Raw genomic sequence first — 15,349 nt, forward strand, 5'->3', positions numbered from 1 at the left:
TTTAAAGATTTTATTTATTTATTTGACAGAGAGAGGTAGAGGCACAGCGAGAGAGGGAACACAAGCAGGGGGAGTAGGAAAGAGAGAAGCAGGCTTCCCACCGAGCAGGGAGCCCGATGTGGGGCTCGATCCCAGGACCCTGGGACCATGACCGGAGCTGAAGGCAGTCGCTTAACCAACTGAGCCACCCAGGCGCCCCTCCCTTTTTTTCTTATACACAGGCACATGGTGACATTCTGGTGTATTTTCTTATGTTCATTAGCAAGAGTTTCTGTAGGGCACATACCTAGAATTAGGTGTCCTGACTGAATTTGCAGGGTTAAAGTTCTGCCAGGTGGTGCCAGATGGGTTTCCAGAGTGACTGTACTAGTTTCCTATAGGACTCTGAGAATCTCTATTTTCCCTTATGTCTTCAACATTTGCTATTGTGAAGCATTTTATGTTTTCCCCAGTCTATGGGGAGAGAAGTCTTGAATTTGCATTTCCTTAATTCTCAATGATGTTGAAGATCTTTTCAGATTTTTTAAAAAGATTTTACTTATTTGAGAGAGAGAGAGCATGAGGGGGGAGGCCAGAGGGAGAAGCAGACTCCCCGCTGAGCAGGGAGTCCGATGCAGGACTCAGTCCCAGGACCCTGAGATCATGACCTGAGCTGAAGGCAGACGCTTAACTGACTGAGCCACCCAGGTGTCCCTCTTTGATCTCATTATCTGATTTCCCAAGTCATCCTGTGTTCATTTTTCAAATAAATGGTCTTTTTTGGTGCACTTTAAAACATATTTTGTATATCTTTTTTTATGTATTAAGTATTTTTACAAATATCGTTCACTCTGCAGCTTGTCTTTTAATATTGCGGTGTCTTGTACAGAAATTTTTGGAGTAAAATTAAACAATTTTTTCCTTGATGTACTGTATTTTGCATATTATTTTCTTATAACAGCTATAAATTTTATTTTAAACACTTAGGTCTTCAATGTGCTTAAAATATATTTTTGTGTGCCGTAGAAGGCAGCGATTGAATTTTACTTTCCTATGGAAAATCCGTTGTGTTGGTACCATTTTGAATAGCGTGCCATTATGTCATTAGCATATACACGGATCTGGATGTTCCTTACTTTCTTTACAATGCTCCAATCTCACTTTTGTTAACGTAGCCTTACAGTAAGTCTTGCTATGGATCTAGATGTTCCTTATTTTCTTTACTATGCTCCAATCTCACTTTCATTAACGTAGCCTTACAGTAAGTCTTGCTATGTGGTAGGGCATGCCTCTGCCTACCTTAGTTCTTTTTTGGCATTGCCTTAGTTAATCTTGGATCATTATTATGATACTGAGTCATTTTGTTCAGATTTCATGTTATGTCCTGATGTAATTTTGATCGTACAGAATTAATAGATTGGGACGCCTGGGTGGCTCAGTTGGTTAAGCGACTGCCTTCGGCTCAGGTCATGATCCTGGAGTCCCTGGATCGAGTCCCGCATCTGGCTCCCTGCTCAGCAAGGAGCCTGCTTCTCCCTCTGACCCTCCCCCCTCTCATGTGCTCTCTCTCTCTCTCTCATTCTCTCTGTCTCAAATAAATAAATAAAATCTTTAAAAAAAAAAAAAGAATTAATAGATTTATTTGGGGAGAATTGACTTTTTTTTTTTAAGATTTGATTATTTATTTGCAAGCGAGAGAGAGAGAGAGATCGAGCGCACAAGCAGGGGGAGCAGTAGGCAGAGGGAGAAGCAGGCACCTCGCCAAGCAAGAAGCTGGATGCGGGACTCGATCCCAGGACCCTGGGATCATGACCTGAGCTGAAGGCAGATGCTTAACAACCGAGCCACCCAGGTGTCCCGAGAATTGACATTTTTATGATACTGAGTTCTCCTATTTATGAACACTGTTTTTCCATAGGTCTTCTTGATGTCCTTCAATAAAGTTTTATCATTTTGTCCCCAGGGTCTTGGACCGCACTCTGATGACAACTGTTGCTGCATGTATGGTATGTAGAATTATGTCCCCTTTTTTGTTCTTAATATTTCTTTTTCCATCTCTTTTCTGCCCACCCCCCATTGGACTTGCCAGATGTTTGTGTGTTTTATTAGCAATGTTGAGATTATGTTTTGTTTCTTTAAATCAAGTATTCTTTATTTTCCTCCATTTTTTCTTGAATCACTTTTCTTAGTCTGTGTCTAATTTCTTATTGAATGTTTAGATCATTTATTTCAGTCTCTCTTGTGCTAAAATAAGGGCACTAAGAAGGCACATTTTTCCTTAGGTAGCCTGTTTCCATTTCTGTGTTTTTCTTGGAGGGGGTACTTTTTATTATTTTTTTTAAAGATTTTCTTTCTTTATTTGAGAGACAGCATGCATGAGTGGGGGGAAGGGCAGAGGGAGAGGGAGAAGCAGAATCCCTGCTGAGCAAGGAGCCTGACTTGGGGCTCCATTCCAGGACCCTGAGATCATGACCTGAGCCGAAGGCAGACACTTCACCGACTGAGCCACCCAGGCTCCCCTGAGGTGGTACTTTTTTATCATATATTTCCAGCATAACAACAGTGGTCAGAGAATGTTTTGCTAAATGTTATTAGTCTTTGGAATTTGTTGAAACTTTCGTTGTTGGCATGGTTTGTGGTGTTTTCTAATAGTTTTGAATATATATCTGGAAAAATGTGTATTCTCTGTTTCAAGTAACTATTCTCTACTTGTTCCACTTGTTTCTGAGGGAAGTGTGTTGAAATCTCTCATTCCAGGGGAGGTTTGCCAGTTGCTCTTTGCTACTTCACTTAGCATTGGCTTTCTACATTCTGAGTTTCTTGGTAGATACACACTTGTCTGTAATTATAGCTTCTGGGTGGATTTTCCTTTTATTAATATGTATCATTCATTTTTGTTCCTATTAATGATTTTTACTTTCTGTTCTGTTTTGATTGGTATACATACTGCTAAACTACACATAGCAGTGCATATTAAGCTCAGAAGCATCACGATGAAGGGAAGAAGCCAGAGGAGTGTAGACAGCATAGTTGCTTTGATAAAGTTCACCAGAAGCACAGCTGGTGGAAGTCAGGATGGAGGCTCACCTTTGGGAGTTCAGGAAGGAAGTAGAGCCTGCAGGGGCAGGAGGGCTGACGTGGGTGCTGGTTCTATGGGAATGGGCCCTTTGTGACTGCCCCTTGAGCTGTGTGTTCAGGATTTGTCGACTCTTCTGCATAAATGTCATATTTCAATAAAGAGTGTTAAAGGTAAAGAAAATGTAGGGGCGCCTGGGTGGCTCAGTCGGTTAAGCCTCTGCCTTCAGCTCAAGTCGTGATCCTGGGGTCCTGAGATTGAGCCCCACGTCTGGCTTCCTGCTTAGCGGGGAGTCTGCTTCTCTCTCCCTCTGCCCCTCCCCCTGCTCTTGCATGCATGTGCTCTCTCTCTCTGTCTCTTAAATGAATAAATTACATCTTAAAAAAAAAAAAGAAAAGGTATATAGCTACTATTTATTTTAATTAGCGTTTGTGTGGTCTAGCTTATATTTAGCCTTTCTGTGTTACTTTATTTTAGGTTATGCAGGTGCATTTTGTGTGTATCTATCAGAGAATCTTGTGCTTCTAGTAGGTGAGTTTAATCCTTTTATTTCTTACCATTACTCAGCTACTGAACTTGTTTCTATAGTGTTGTATATTTTACCATCTGTACTTTGACTTTGTTCTGTACCTTCTGTTGATTTTTTTTTTTTTTCCTTCTCTTTCTCCTCAACACTTAACAAGTTGTCTTTATTCTTTCATATAAAGTGAATGAGTATCGCCATCTTCCTCCTGAATGAGACAGCTTGGTGTGTCAGGTTGAGGGGAACAGATGGCCTGAAGAGCTGTGCACCTGTGCCTGCAGTGGGGCAGAGTAGGGCAGGGCAGCCCCAGGCAGGGAGCGGAGTCTGCCCGGGAGACCAGCTGTGCCCCGATGGGGATGAGTGTGGCCCTGAAGTTGCCCATAGGAGGGGCCAGCCTGGGCCTCCATGTGTTCCTCTCTCTTCCCTCAGCACCAGTGTGACTCACTGCTGACTCCTCCCCTGGGAAGCCCAGGGTACCAGGTGATGGCGGCTTTGCACCTGTCTGCCCTGCCCCAGGTGAGCATCCATTTTCCCTAGAGGTCTGAAATCTCCACACAGGGCTTCCCTGCCTGCTCTGCCTTAGTAGACACTGTCAGGCATCTTGGTCTGGGGTATTGAGCAGAGGACGGGTGACCCTGGGACTCCCCCAGCCTCCTGGAGTTACTGGTTTCATGACCAGGGGCTCAGGCCACTCCCCTGGGCCGTACTGGGGGATCGTGCCTGTAGTCACCCTTGTGCTACTACTCCTGGTATGTTCTGCTGCTCCCGCCCCCAGGGCCCACCCTGAGCCACACCTGGGCCTGCAGCAGCCCCTGTCATTCCAGGCTGAGGTGACCTTCGAGGACGTGGCCGTGCTATTCTCCCAGGAGGAGTGGGGCCGTCTGGGCCCTGCTCAGAGGGGCCTCTACAGGGACGTGATGCTGGAGACCTACAGGAATCTGGTCTCCCTGGGTAAGGCCCCTCACTAGGATGCTGGTCAGGGAACAGCCCTGGGGACTGATGGTTCAGCAGGGGCTGGGCTGGGGGCTTCACCCTCTGGTCCTAGGCAGTCCTGGTCTATACAGAGGAGGGGCCAAGTGGGGCTGGCTCAGTGATTTTCTCCTCTGAGCTCCCAGATAAGACGGCCTCCCTGCCCCAGGCCCAAGACAGACCCCTCTCCAGAGGGATTGCGTACCTCCAGGTGGAGAGAGCCCCCTGGGCTTTTGTTCCCTGTGCTCAGATCTCATCTTCACGACCATCCCCAACCCTCCAGAGTGTCCAGACTTCCCATCACCCCACTTTGCCTGTGGTTCTGCTTCCCACCAGAGTCCCAGATGAGAATCCACTCAGTGCAGCCCTGCATCCTTGGCACCAACCCTAGGCCCCGTTTTCTTCCCAGGAGCTGGACCTGCAGGTCCCAAGCCTGGGGTGATCACACAGTTGGAGCAAGGGGATGAGCCGTGGGTCCTCGATGCACAGGGCGCCAAGGGGAAAGAGCGACTGAGAGTCAGTATCTCAGGTGCGTGAGGGGGGCCACTTCCCTAACAGTTGCTGAATAAGCATTTGTCAGGATCCAAGATGTGTGGTTAATGACTCAGGCATTTAGAACAAGGTATATCAGGAGCAGCATGACAACCCTGGGAGTAGCCTGTGCTGAAGTCCAGGTCACCTCCATCAGCCTGGGTGCCTCAGTGTGGTGATTCTTGAGCTGAATCTTCTAGGAGGGTGAGAGGGGGCATTGTTGGCAGAGGAGAAGAGGGAAGTCTGGACTCCCAGGACCCCATGGAGCCCTGCCCTTCAGAGCTCATGCCCTGTGAGGAGGGTCAGATGGGGCCATGGTGATAGAGACCATTGCTTCATTCTCCTTTTCTAAATTATCCACTTGACAATTGTAGACCGTTACAAGAAAGAATATCTCATCACCCACATACCAGTGTGTTCTGTCGTGTGCCTGCTATCCCCTTTCTTTTTTTTTTTTTTTTAATTTTTTTTTTTTAAGAGTTTATTTATTCATGAGAGACAGAGAGAGAGAGAGAGAGGCAGAGGGAGAAGCAGGCTCCCGAGGAGCAGGGAGCCCGATGCGGGACTCAATCCCAGGACCCCGAGATCATGACCTGAGCCGAAGGCAGACGCTTAACCATCTGAGCCACCCAGGCGCCCTGCTATCCCCTTTCTAGTGCTCTCTGTTCTACACCCATATACAAAGGTCACTTCTTTTTTTTTTTTTAAAGATTTATTTATTTATTTATTTATTTATTTGACAGAGAGAGACACAGTGAGAGAGGGAACACAAGCAGGGGGAGTGGGAGAGGGAGAAGCAGGAGAGGGAGAAGCAGGCTCCCCGCAGAGCAGGGAGCCCGACGCGGGGCTCGATCCCAGGACCCTGGGATCATGACCTGAGCCGAAGGCAGATGCTTAACGACTGAGCCACCCGGGCGCCCCACGAAGGTCACTTCTTGACAGGAATGCAGCGATCCCATGTGTACTGCTGTCATCTCCTCATCTCCTTTTTCACTCAGTTAGTGTCCATTTTTATACACATGAGTCTCAGTCACCACTTTTGCTGGAAGTGCCAGTGGGAAGGGTGCTGTCTGGTTTCATTGCTATGGACAACTCCAATAAGCATTATTTTGCACGTCTTGATAATGTCCTAAGAAGCATCTACTGGTTAAAGGACTTGAATTTCTCTTTTGTAAATTTGTTTATTCAGATATCAATACTTAAAGAACCAGGATAAATCCTAAGTTTATAACTCAGTGAGTTTTTATAAAAACCATCTTCCAAATCAAAGTGCAGAACATTTCTAGTTCCCTGGGAACCCACTGGGCCTCCTCTGTCATTTCCCACTGCTCCTCACGGGGTCCTTCTCTCTGACTTCTGGAGGCCACTCTGCCTCTTAGCTCTGTGTCTGGTCTCATTTGGGGCATCTGAATGTTGTGAGGGCTTGCCATGTTGTGCAAAGTATGTTTTATTCCATTGCCATACAGTGTTCTATCATATGAATATACCACAAATTATTTTCTATTCTTGTTAATACTTGGTTGTCCCCATTTTGGGATTGTTGTGACTGTTTCTCTTCCTCACAGAGAATGCATTTCTGATGGTGTGTTTCTGCAAGTGGAGTTGATGTGTGAATGTCTAGGCAAGAAGTAAGGAATGGAGGCTTGAGGGTATCAGGAAGCATTCTGTATGGCATCTTGAGTTTAAGGGGCTGGTGGCTAACTGGGTTGCCTCTCAGGCCTCTGAGAAAAGCCCAAAGAATGGGTTCAGCCTGCTAGGGAGAGCTGAGGGTCACGGTGTGCCCTTCTGTCCATGGTTGGCATAACGTTGGCCCTCTGCTGTCCTGAGGAGGCAACTGATTTTCCTACCATGGATTTTAGGGTGGATTAGCTGTTGTTAGGTGGCCTTAGGCTCACTTTTTTGTCTGTCAGATGTCCTCCGTGATTTTCAGGGCCCCTCTGGTCTCTATGGTGGTACAAAGCTTCTGTCTTCTTTCCTTTTCTAGTGAGGACTGGCATTCTACAGTCCCACTTAGGCAGAAGGCAGGCAGGAAGAATTAGTCAGGCCTGGGTTGAAATACTTGCACCGCTGCAAGATTGCAGCCTTGGGTGAGGTCTTTAAGCCTCTGAGCTGCAGGCTCTCATCTCTGTAAGGCGTTGTGACTTTGGAGATGATGGAATTGGTACTGTACAGGTAGTCAGCAGCATCTCCATATTTTCCTTCTCAGGTCAGAACAGGTGGTCCTAAGATGTTGTGTTCATTGTTCCAGGTCATGGGACCAGGACTGAGTACAAGGAGTTGTCTTCAAGGGAGATGCTTGATGGGGAAGAACTGGATCAACTCCAGAGGGCTGTTCCCCAGGGACCTGATCCTGGAGAGACCCATGCATGTGTCTGGGAGCCAGAGGAGAGCCTGGACAAGCTTGTGGAGCAGAGAGGCCTGAGGCCAGTCACACTGACCACTGATAGTGTCCAGGGGTCTGGGGGAAGCCTCAGGTTTCGGTCAAGCCCTGTCTCTGATCAGAGACCTCACAAATGCGATATATGTGAACAAAGTTTCGAACAGAGATCATACCTTAATAACCATAAGCGAGTACACAGGTCAAAAAAGACAAATATAGTCCATGATTCTGGGGAATTCTTCAGTGCAAATTTAGTTGTTAAAGACGATCAGAAAATTCCTCTTGGGAAAAAATTGCATTATTGTGGTTACTGTGGGAAAGCCTTCAGGTACAGTGCTAACCTTGTCAAACACCAGCGGCTTCATAGTGAAGAGAAGCCCTACAAGTGTGACGAGTGTGGGAAAGCCTTCAGCCAGAGCTGTGAGTTCATCAATCACCGAAGGATGCACTCAGGGGAGATCCCCTACCGATGCGGTGAGTGCGGGAAGACATTCAATCAGAGGCCCAACCTCATGAAACATCAGAGGATTCACACCGGGGAGAAGCCCTATAAGTGTGGTGATTGTGGGAAACACTTCAGTGCCTATTCGTCCCTTATTTATCACCAGAGAATCCACACTGGAGAGAAACCCTATAAGTGCAACGACTGTGGGAAAGCCTTCAGTGACGGCTCAATCCTTATCCGACATCGTCGGACCCACACTGGGGAGAAACCATTTGAGTGTAAAGAATGTGGCAAAGGCTTTACCCAAAGTTCTAACCTTATCCAACATCAAAGAATTCACACTGGGGAGAAACCCTATAAATGTAATGAATGTGAGAAAGCCTTCATCCAAAAAACCAAACTTGTTGAACATCAGAGAAGCCACACTGGAGAGAAGCCCTATGAATGTAATGACTGTGGCAAAGTCTTCAGCCAGAGCACACACCTTATCCAGCATCAGAGGATCCACACAGGAGAGAAGCCGTACAAGTGTAGTGAGTGTGGGAAAGCCTTCCACAACAGTTCCAGACTCATCCACCACCAAAGGTCGCACCATGGAGAGAAGCCTTACAAATGCAGCGATTGCAAGAAAGCCTTTAGCCAGGGTACTTATCTCATCCAGCACCGGAGGATCCACACTGGAGAGAAGCCCTACAAGTGTAGCAAGTGTGGGAAGGCCTTCCGGCACAGTTCCAACATGTGCCAGCATCAGAGGATTCACCTCCGGGAAGACTTCTCGAGGTGACCGTGGAGAAGGGCCCATGAGTTCCGCTGTGCAGTTCCTCCTTATGACCTATCCCACCCCTTTATTTATTGTCCACACAGTGTTGTTACAGATGAAGGGCATTTCTAATTAAAAACAAACAAACAAAACTCTTTTCTTAAACCAAAAGCAGTGCATGTTCATTTTGGAGAAATTGAGAGAGGTAAGCAAAAAGTAGTTCTCCCCCACTTAGAAAAAGAATCCATCACTGCTGATTTAATACATGCTTCCTTTCACACATAGTTAAGAGCATTTTAAAAAGAGAATACTGTGCTTGTCATTGCAGGACGTAGGCTCTTTTGGCTTTGCTATTTCCTCAATCCTAGAAAACTCACACTGGAAAGAATTCTACATATTTACATATCTTTACATATTGTACATTTAAAAAATTAAGTCATACTTTTCTGTGTGTCTTTATAATAGAGTTGTTAATTGCCATTTTTATTGTGGTAAAACATACATAACAAAATTTACTATTTTAACCATTTTTAGGTGTATAGTTCAGTGGCATTAAATACATTTACAGTGTTATATAACCATCACCACTCTTTTATTATCTGAAACAGAAAATCTGTACCCATTAAACAATAACTCTCCTTTTCCCCTTTGTCTCACATCCGCTGACAATCGCTGTTCTATTTTCTGTCTGTGAATTTGCCTATTCTAGTTTTCTCATAAGAGGAATAATACAATATTTGCCCTTTATAGCTGACTTATTTCACTTTGCATAATGTTCTCAAGGTTCATCCATTTTGTAGCCTGTATCAGAATGTCATTCTTTTTTATGGCTGAAAGAAATGACCTTGTTTGTAGATACCATGTTTTGTTTATCCACTCATCTGTTGATGGACACTTGGGTGTTTCTGCTTTTTGGCTGTTGTGCATGCTGCTGCTGTGAGTGGGTGTGCAAGTAGCTTTTTGGGGTGGTGGGAGAGTGCATGAGCAGTGGTTGGGGACCTAGTGGCAGAGGGAGAGGGAGAGAGAGAATCTTAAGCAGGCTCCACATCCAGCACAGAGTCCGATGTGGGGCTCAATCTCACGACCCCAGGATCATGATCTGAGCTGAAATCAACAGTTGGGTGTTTAACCAACTGAGCCACCCAGGCGTCCCTTGGATCCTTACTTCCAGTACTTCTGGGTGTACTTCTGGGAGTGAAATTGCTGGGTCATATGGTAACTCTATGTTTAACTTTTTGAGGAACAGCCAAACTTTTCCACAGTGGCTGTACCATTTTACATCCCCACCAGCAATGAATAGAGGGTTCTAATTTCCTTGCCAACACTTGTTATTTCCCATTTTAAAAAAAATAACGTCATTTTAATGGGTGTGAAGTGGTATCTCATTGTGGTTTTGGTTTGCATTTCCCTGATGACTAATGATGTTGAACAGCTTTTCAGGCACTTATTGACCATCTGTATGTCTTCTTCAGAAAAATGTCTGTCCAGATCCTTTGCCCATTTTTGAATTGGGTTCTTTGTTTTTTTTTTTAAGTGTTGAGGTATAGGAGTTCTTTGTATATTTTGCATAGTAATCTCTTATCAGATACACGATTTGCAAATATTTGCTCTCATTCTGTGAATTCTTTCTACTCTCTCGTTTGTGTCCTTTGATGCACAAAAGGCTATTTTAAGCTAATTTTTATATATTGTATAAGGTAAGGGTCCAACTTCTTTTGCATCCAATTTTCCCTACAACATTTTTTGAAAAGACTGTTCTCCCCATTGAATAGTATAGGCATACCTCAAAGATATTGTGTGTTCAGTTTCAGATCACTGTGATACAGCAGATATCTCAGTAAAGCAAAGTTATGTTTACATTACAGTGTACTAAGTGTGCAATAGCATTATGTCTAAGAAAACTGTATAAACCTTAATTTAAACACTTTATTTCTAAAAAATGCTATCATCTGAGCTTTCAGCAAGTCATAATCGCTGATCACAGATTCCCATAACAAATATAATAATGAAAAAGTTTGAAGTATTCAGAGTATTACCAAAATGTGACAGACACAAAGTGAATAAAAGCTGGTGGAAAAATAGTGCCAATAGACTTGCTCACCATGGGATTACCACACATCTTCACTATGTAAGAAACACAATAAAGCAAAGCACAGTAAAAAGAGGTATGCCTGTATTGGCTCAGGCTGCCAAACAAACAAACAAACAAAAAACCACAGACCTGGTGGCTTAAAAAACAAATTTATCAAAAGAAACAAATCTGTCTCTCATAGTTCTGAAAACTAAGTCCAAGATCAAGGTGTAGGCTGATTCAGCCCTAGTGAGGGTTCTCTTCCTGGCTGAAATACAGCTGCCTTCTCACTGAGTCATCACATGGTAAGATCTCAGATGTCTCTAACTTTTATAAGGGCACTAGCTCTATCAGATTAGGGCCCCACCTTTATGATCTCATTTAACCTTTATCAACAGTTGACAGGCCCTATCTCCAAATACAGTCACATTGGGTTAGAGTTTCAACATAATGAATGGTGGGGTGTGTGTGTGTGTGTTTGGGGGGGGGGGACTATAAACAGTTCATAAATGGTCTTGGCACCCTTGTCTAAAATCAATTGACCATATATGTAGGGGTTTCTTTTTGGGTTCTATTCTATTCATGTATATGCCTATCCTTATGTCACCACCATACTGTCACTTATTGTAGTTTTATAGGAAGTTTAGAAATCAGGAAGGGAGTCCTTCAACTTTGTACTTACTCAAGATTATTTTGGCTATTTGGGATCCCTATCTGGGATTCCATATGAATTTTAGGATGGGATTTTCTGTTTCTGCAAAATCACAGCTTTTGATAGGGATTGTATTGGATCTATAGATCAGTTACGGTGGTATTGTCATATTAATCTTATCAAGTCTTCATGAGTATGGGATGTATGTTCATTTGTTTATATGTTCTTTAATAGTGATCATTTCTGGTTTTCAGTGTTCAAGTTCTTTGCCTCCTTGGTTAAATTTATTCCTAAGTATTTTATTTACTGTAATGCTATTGTGAATGGAATTGTTTTCTTAATTTCTTTTTATTTTTTTGGATTATTTATTTTTAATGCATAGAAATGCAACTAATTTTTATGTCTTGATTTTGTATACTGCTAGTTTGCTGAGTTACTTTGTTCCTACAATTTTGTTTTGCTTGTTTTTTGTTTTGTTTTGTTTTTTGGTGTGTGCACTCTTTAGGGTTTCCTCATGTAAGATCATGTCATCTGTGAACAGAGATAGTTTTACTTCTTTTCCAACTTGGGTGCCTTGTATTTATTTTCCTTGCCTAATTGCTTTGGCTAGAATTCCTAGTACTTTGTTGAATAGACGTAGCAAAAGTGAGCATCCTTTACTTGTTCCTGATCTTAAAGCCTTCAGTCTTTACCATTATGTATTACATTAGGTTTCTCTATATAATTTTCATTATGCTGAGGAAGTTTCCTTTTATTTCTAGTTTATTGAGTGCTTTTATCAAGAAACCATGAAGTTGTTTTGTTTTGCTTTGTTTTAAAAGATTTTATTTATTTGTCAGAGAAAAAGAGCACAAGCAGGGGGAGCAGCAGGCAGAGGGAGAAGCAGCCTCCCTGCTGAGCAAGGAGCCCGATGCAGGACTCAATCCTAGGACCCTGGGATCATGACCTGAGCCCAAGGCAGACGCTTCACCAACTGAGCCACCCAGGCGTCCTAAGAAACCAAAGTTTTGTCAAAAGCTTTTTTTGTATCACTTGAAAAGATCAAATGGGTTTTTCTCTTCATTCTTTGTTGGGAGGTTTTTGGTAATTGATTTAGTCTTCTTACTAGTTATTAATCTATTCAGATTTTCTCCTTAATGAGTCTCTGGTAGATTGTGTGTTTTTAGGAATTTGTCCATTTCATCAAGGTTATCTAATTTGTTGGCATACAGTTCATAGTATTCTCATATAATCCTTTTTATTTCTGTAAGGCTGGTCACAATGGCCCCACATTCATTTCTGGTTTTTAATAATTTGAATTTTCTCTACTTATTTAGCCTAAAAGTTTGTCAATATTGTTGATCTTTTCAATGAGCTAACTTGAAGTTTTGTTGATTTTCTCTATATTTTCTAGCTCATTATTTCATCTCTGATCTTTACTATTAATCTTCTATCTATTATCTTGTGTTTAGATTGCTTTTTTTCCTGGTTTATTTTTTCATTCTCTTTCTTCCTTTTTTTTTTTTTTTTTTTTGAGAGAGTGATCGTGTGTGTGTGTGGTGGTGGGGAGGGACAGAGGGAGAGGGAGAGAGGAATCTTAAGCAGACTCCACACTCGGTGTGGAGCCCAACATGGGGCTTGATCTTACAACCCTGAGATCATTACCTGAGCCAAAATCAAGAGTTGGATGCTTAACCAACTGAGCCACTCAGGCACTCTTTTCTTTAGAGTATACAGTTAGGTTATTGATTGAGAACTTTTAAAGATTAATTAATTATTATTTTTTTAAAATAGGCTCCCCATCCAGCATGGAGCCAAGTGTAGGAGCTTGAACTCAGGACCTTGAGATCAAGACCTGAGCTGAGATCAAGAGTTGGACACTTAGCTGACTGAGCCACCCAGGTGCCCTGAGAAATTTTTTTTTAATGTATGCTTTTATTTATTATTTTTTAAAGATTTTATTTATTTGAGAGCAAGCAAGAGCGAGAGAGTTCACAGATGGAGAGGAAGAGGGAGAAGCAGACTCATCACTGAGCAGAGAGCCCAAAGTGGGACTCGATCCTAGGACATGAGTCGAAGGCAGATGCTTAACCAACTGAGTCACCCAGGCATCCCTTAATGTATGCTTTTAAAGCTATAGATTTCCTGGGGCGCCTGAGTGGCTCAGTCATTAAGTGTCTGCCTTCGGCTCAGGTCATGATCCCAGGGTCCCGGGATCGAGCCCCACACTGGGCTCCCTGCTCGGCGGGAAGCCTGCTTCTCCCTCTCCCACTCCCTCTGCTTGTGTTCCTGCTCTTGCTGTCTCTCTCTTTGTCAAATAAATAAATAAAATCTTAAAAAAAATAAAGCTATGGATTTCCTTCTCTGCACTGTTTTCACAACATCCTATAAGCTTTGGTGTGTTGTGTTTTTGTTTTCATTTGTCACTGGGTATTTTCTACATTCCCTTGTAATTTCTTCTTTGGCCCATTTGTTGTTTAAGAGTTTGGCTTAATTTTCCAGTTTTTCTTCTGTAATTGATTTCTAATTTTATTCTATTGTGATTGAAAAGTTTTTATGATTTTAATTTTTAAAAATATATTACAAGGGCACCTGGGTGGCTCAGTTGGTTAAGTGTCTCTCTCTTTTTTAAAGATTTTATTTATTTAAGAGCGAGAGAGAGAGTGAGAGCATGAATGGGTGAGGGAGAGGCAGACTCCCCACTGAGCCAGGAGTCCTGATGTGGAGCTCTATCCCAGGACCCTGAGACCATGATCTGTGCTGAAGGCGGACGTTTAACTGACTGAACCACCCAGGCGCCCCTCTGTCAGCTTTTCTTGATCTGAAAATGTCTTCATTTCACTTTCTTTCTTGAAGGATAGTTTTGCTGGATATTGAATTCTTGGTTGACAACTTTTTCCTTTCAAACTTAATAAACCATCCCACTACCTTCTCGCTTCCATAGTTTGTGAACAGAAATCAGCTATTAATCCTGCTGAGTCTCATTTGTGCATGTGGAATTGTTTCTCTGTTGCTGATTTCAACATTTTCATTGTCTTTGGGTTTTGACAATTTGACTACAGTGTGTCTCAGTGTGGATCTCTTTTAGTTTATCCTGTTTGGAGTTCATTGACTTTCTTGGACAGGCATATTCATGTCTCCTCAGATTTCAGAAGTTCCTAGCCATTATTTCTTCAAATATCTTTTTTGCTCCTTTCTTTCATTTCCTTCTTGGAATTGTGTAATGTATATGTTAGTACTTTTGACGGTGTTCCATAGGTTTCTTGGATCTGTTCATTGTTCGTTATTTTTTTTTCCTGCTCCTCATACTGGATAATTTCAGTTGTCCTATCTTCAAGTTCATTAATCCTTTCTTCTGCCTGTTCAAAGCTGTTGAACTGCTCCAGTGAGTTTTTTTCGTTTAAATTATTGTACTTCCAGCTCCAGAATTTCTGTTTGGTTCCTTTTTTATAAGTTTTGTCTCTTTATTAATATTCTTTTTGTTTATATATCATTTTCTTGATTTCCTTTAGTTTTTTGTCCATGGCTTCCTTTCAGTCATTCAACATATATAAGGCAATTAATTTAACATCTTTGACTAATAATTTCAGTGTCTGGACTCCTCCAGGAATGGTTTCTTTTTCTTTTCTTTCTTTTTTTTTAAAAAAAGATTTTATTCATTAATTTGAGAGAGAGAGAGAGCACAAGTGGGGGGAGCAGCAGAGGGAGAGGGAGAAACACACTCCCCATTGACCAGGGAGCCTGATGCGGGACTTGATCCCAGGACCCCAGGATCATGACCTGAGCCACCCAGGCGCCCTTCCAGGAATGGTTTCTGTCAAGTTATTTTTACCCTGTGAATGGGCCATACTTTCCAGTTTCTTTGTATATTTTGTAATATTTTTTGTTGAGAGCCAGATGTTTTGAGTGTTATGTGTGGTGATTCTGGAATTCTAAGTCTCCCAGTTCTCAGATTTTGCTGAATCTTACTTGTTGATGGCTGGA

At 42.8% G+C, this 15,349-nt stretch overlaps 1 protein-coding gene and 1 long non-coding RNA gene across 9 annotated transcripts in view; one reads left to right on the forward strand and one right to left on the reverse strand.

Annotated features, from left to right (window-relative positions):
- ZNF34 (zinc finger protein 34) overlaps positions 1 to 8,834 on the forward strand; it is an 11,896-nt gene extending 3,062 nt beyond the window's left edge. Inside the window, exons 2-7 of one of the 8 annotated variants that reach the window (XM_081816754.1) lie at positions 1,943 to 1,985; positions 3,533 to 3,586; positions 4,008 to 4,094; positions 4,388 to 4,529; positions 4,957 to 5,076; positions 7,327 to 8,834. In XM_081816754.1, coding sequence (XP_081672880.1) covers positions 4,062 to 4,094; positions 4,388 to 4,529; positions 4,957 to 5,076; positions 7,327 to 8,687 — 1,656 coding nt within the window. In that variant the 5' untranslated portion in view covers positions 1,943 to 1,985; positions 3,533 to 3,586; positions 4,008 to 4,061 and the 3' untranslated portion in view covers positions 8,688 to 8,834. Of the gene's footprint in view, positions 1 to 1,748; positions 1,986 to 3,532; positions 3,587 to 4,007; positions 4,095 to 4,387; positions 4,530 to 4,956; positions 5,077 to 7,326 lie in introns of those variants that run through there. The other 7 variants (XM_081816753.1, XM_031040714.2, XM_081816755.1 and 4 more) reach the window with 7 other exon arrangements.
- Positions 1 to 15,349, reverse strand: part of LOC145721014 (uncharacterized) — a 133,643-nt gene that overhangs the window by 92,222 nt on the left and 26,072 nt on the right. The gene's annotated exons all lie outside the window — the stretch shown is intronic.

Source organism: Leptonychotes weddellii, chromosome 4 (genome assembly GCF_054177405.1).
Source record: "Leptonychotes weddellii isolate Sample4059 chromosome 4, ASM5417740v2, whole genome shotgun sequence".
Taxonomy (NCBI): Eukaryota; Metazoa; Chordata; class Mammalia; order Carnivora; family Phocidae; genus Leptonychotes; species Leptonychotes weddellii.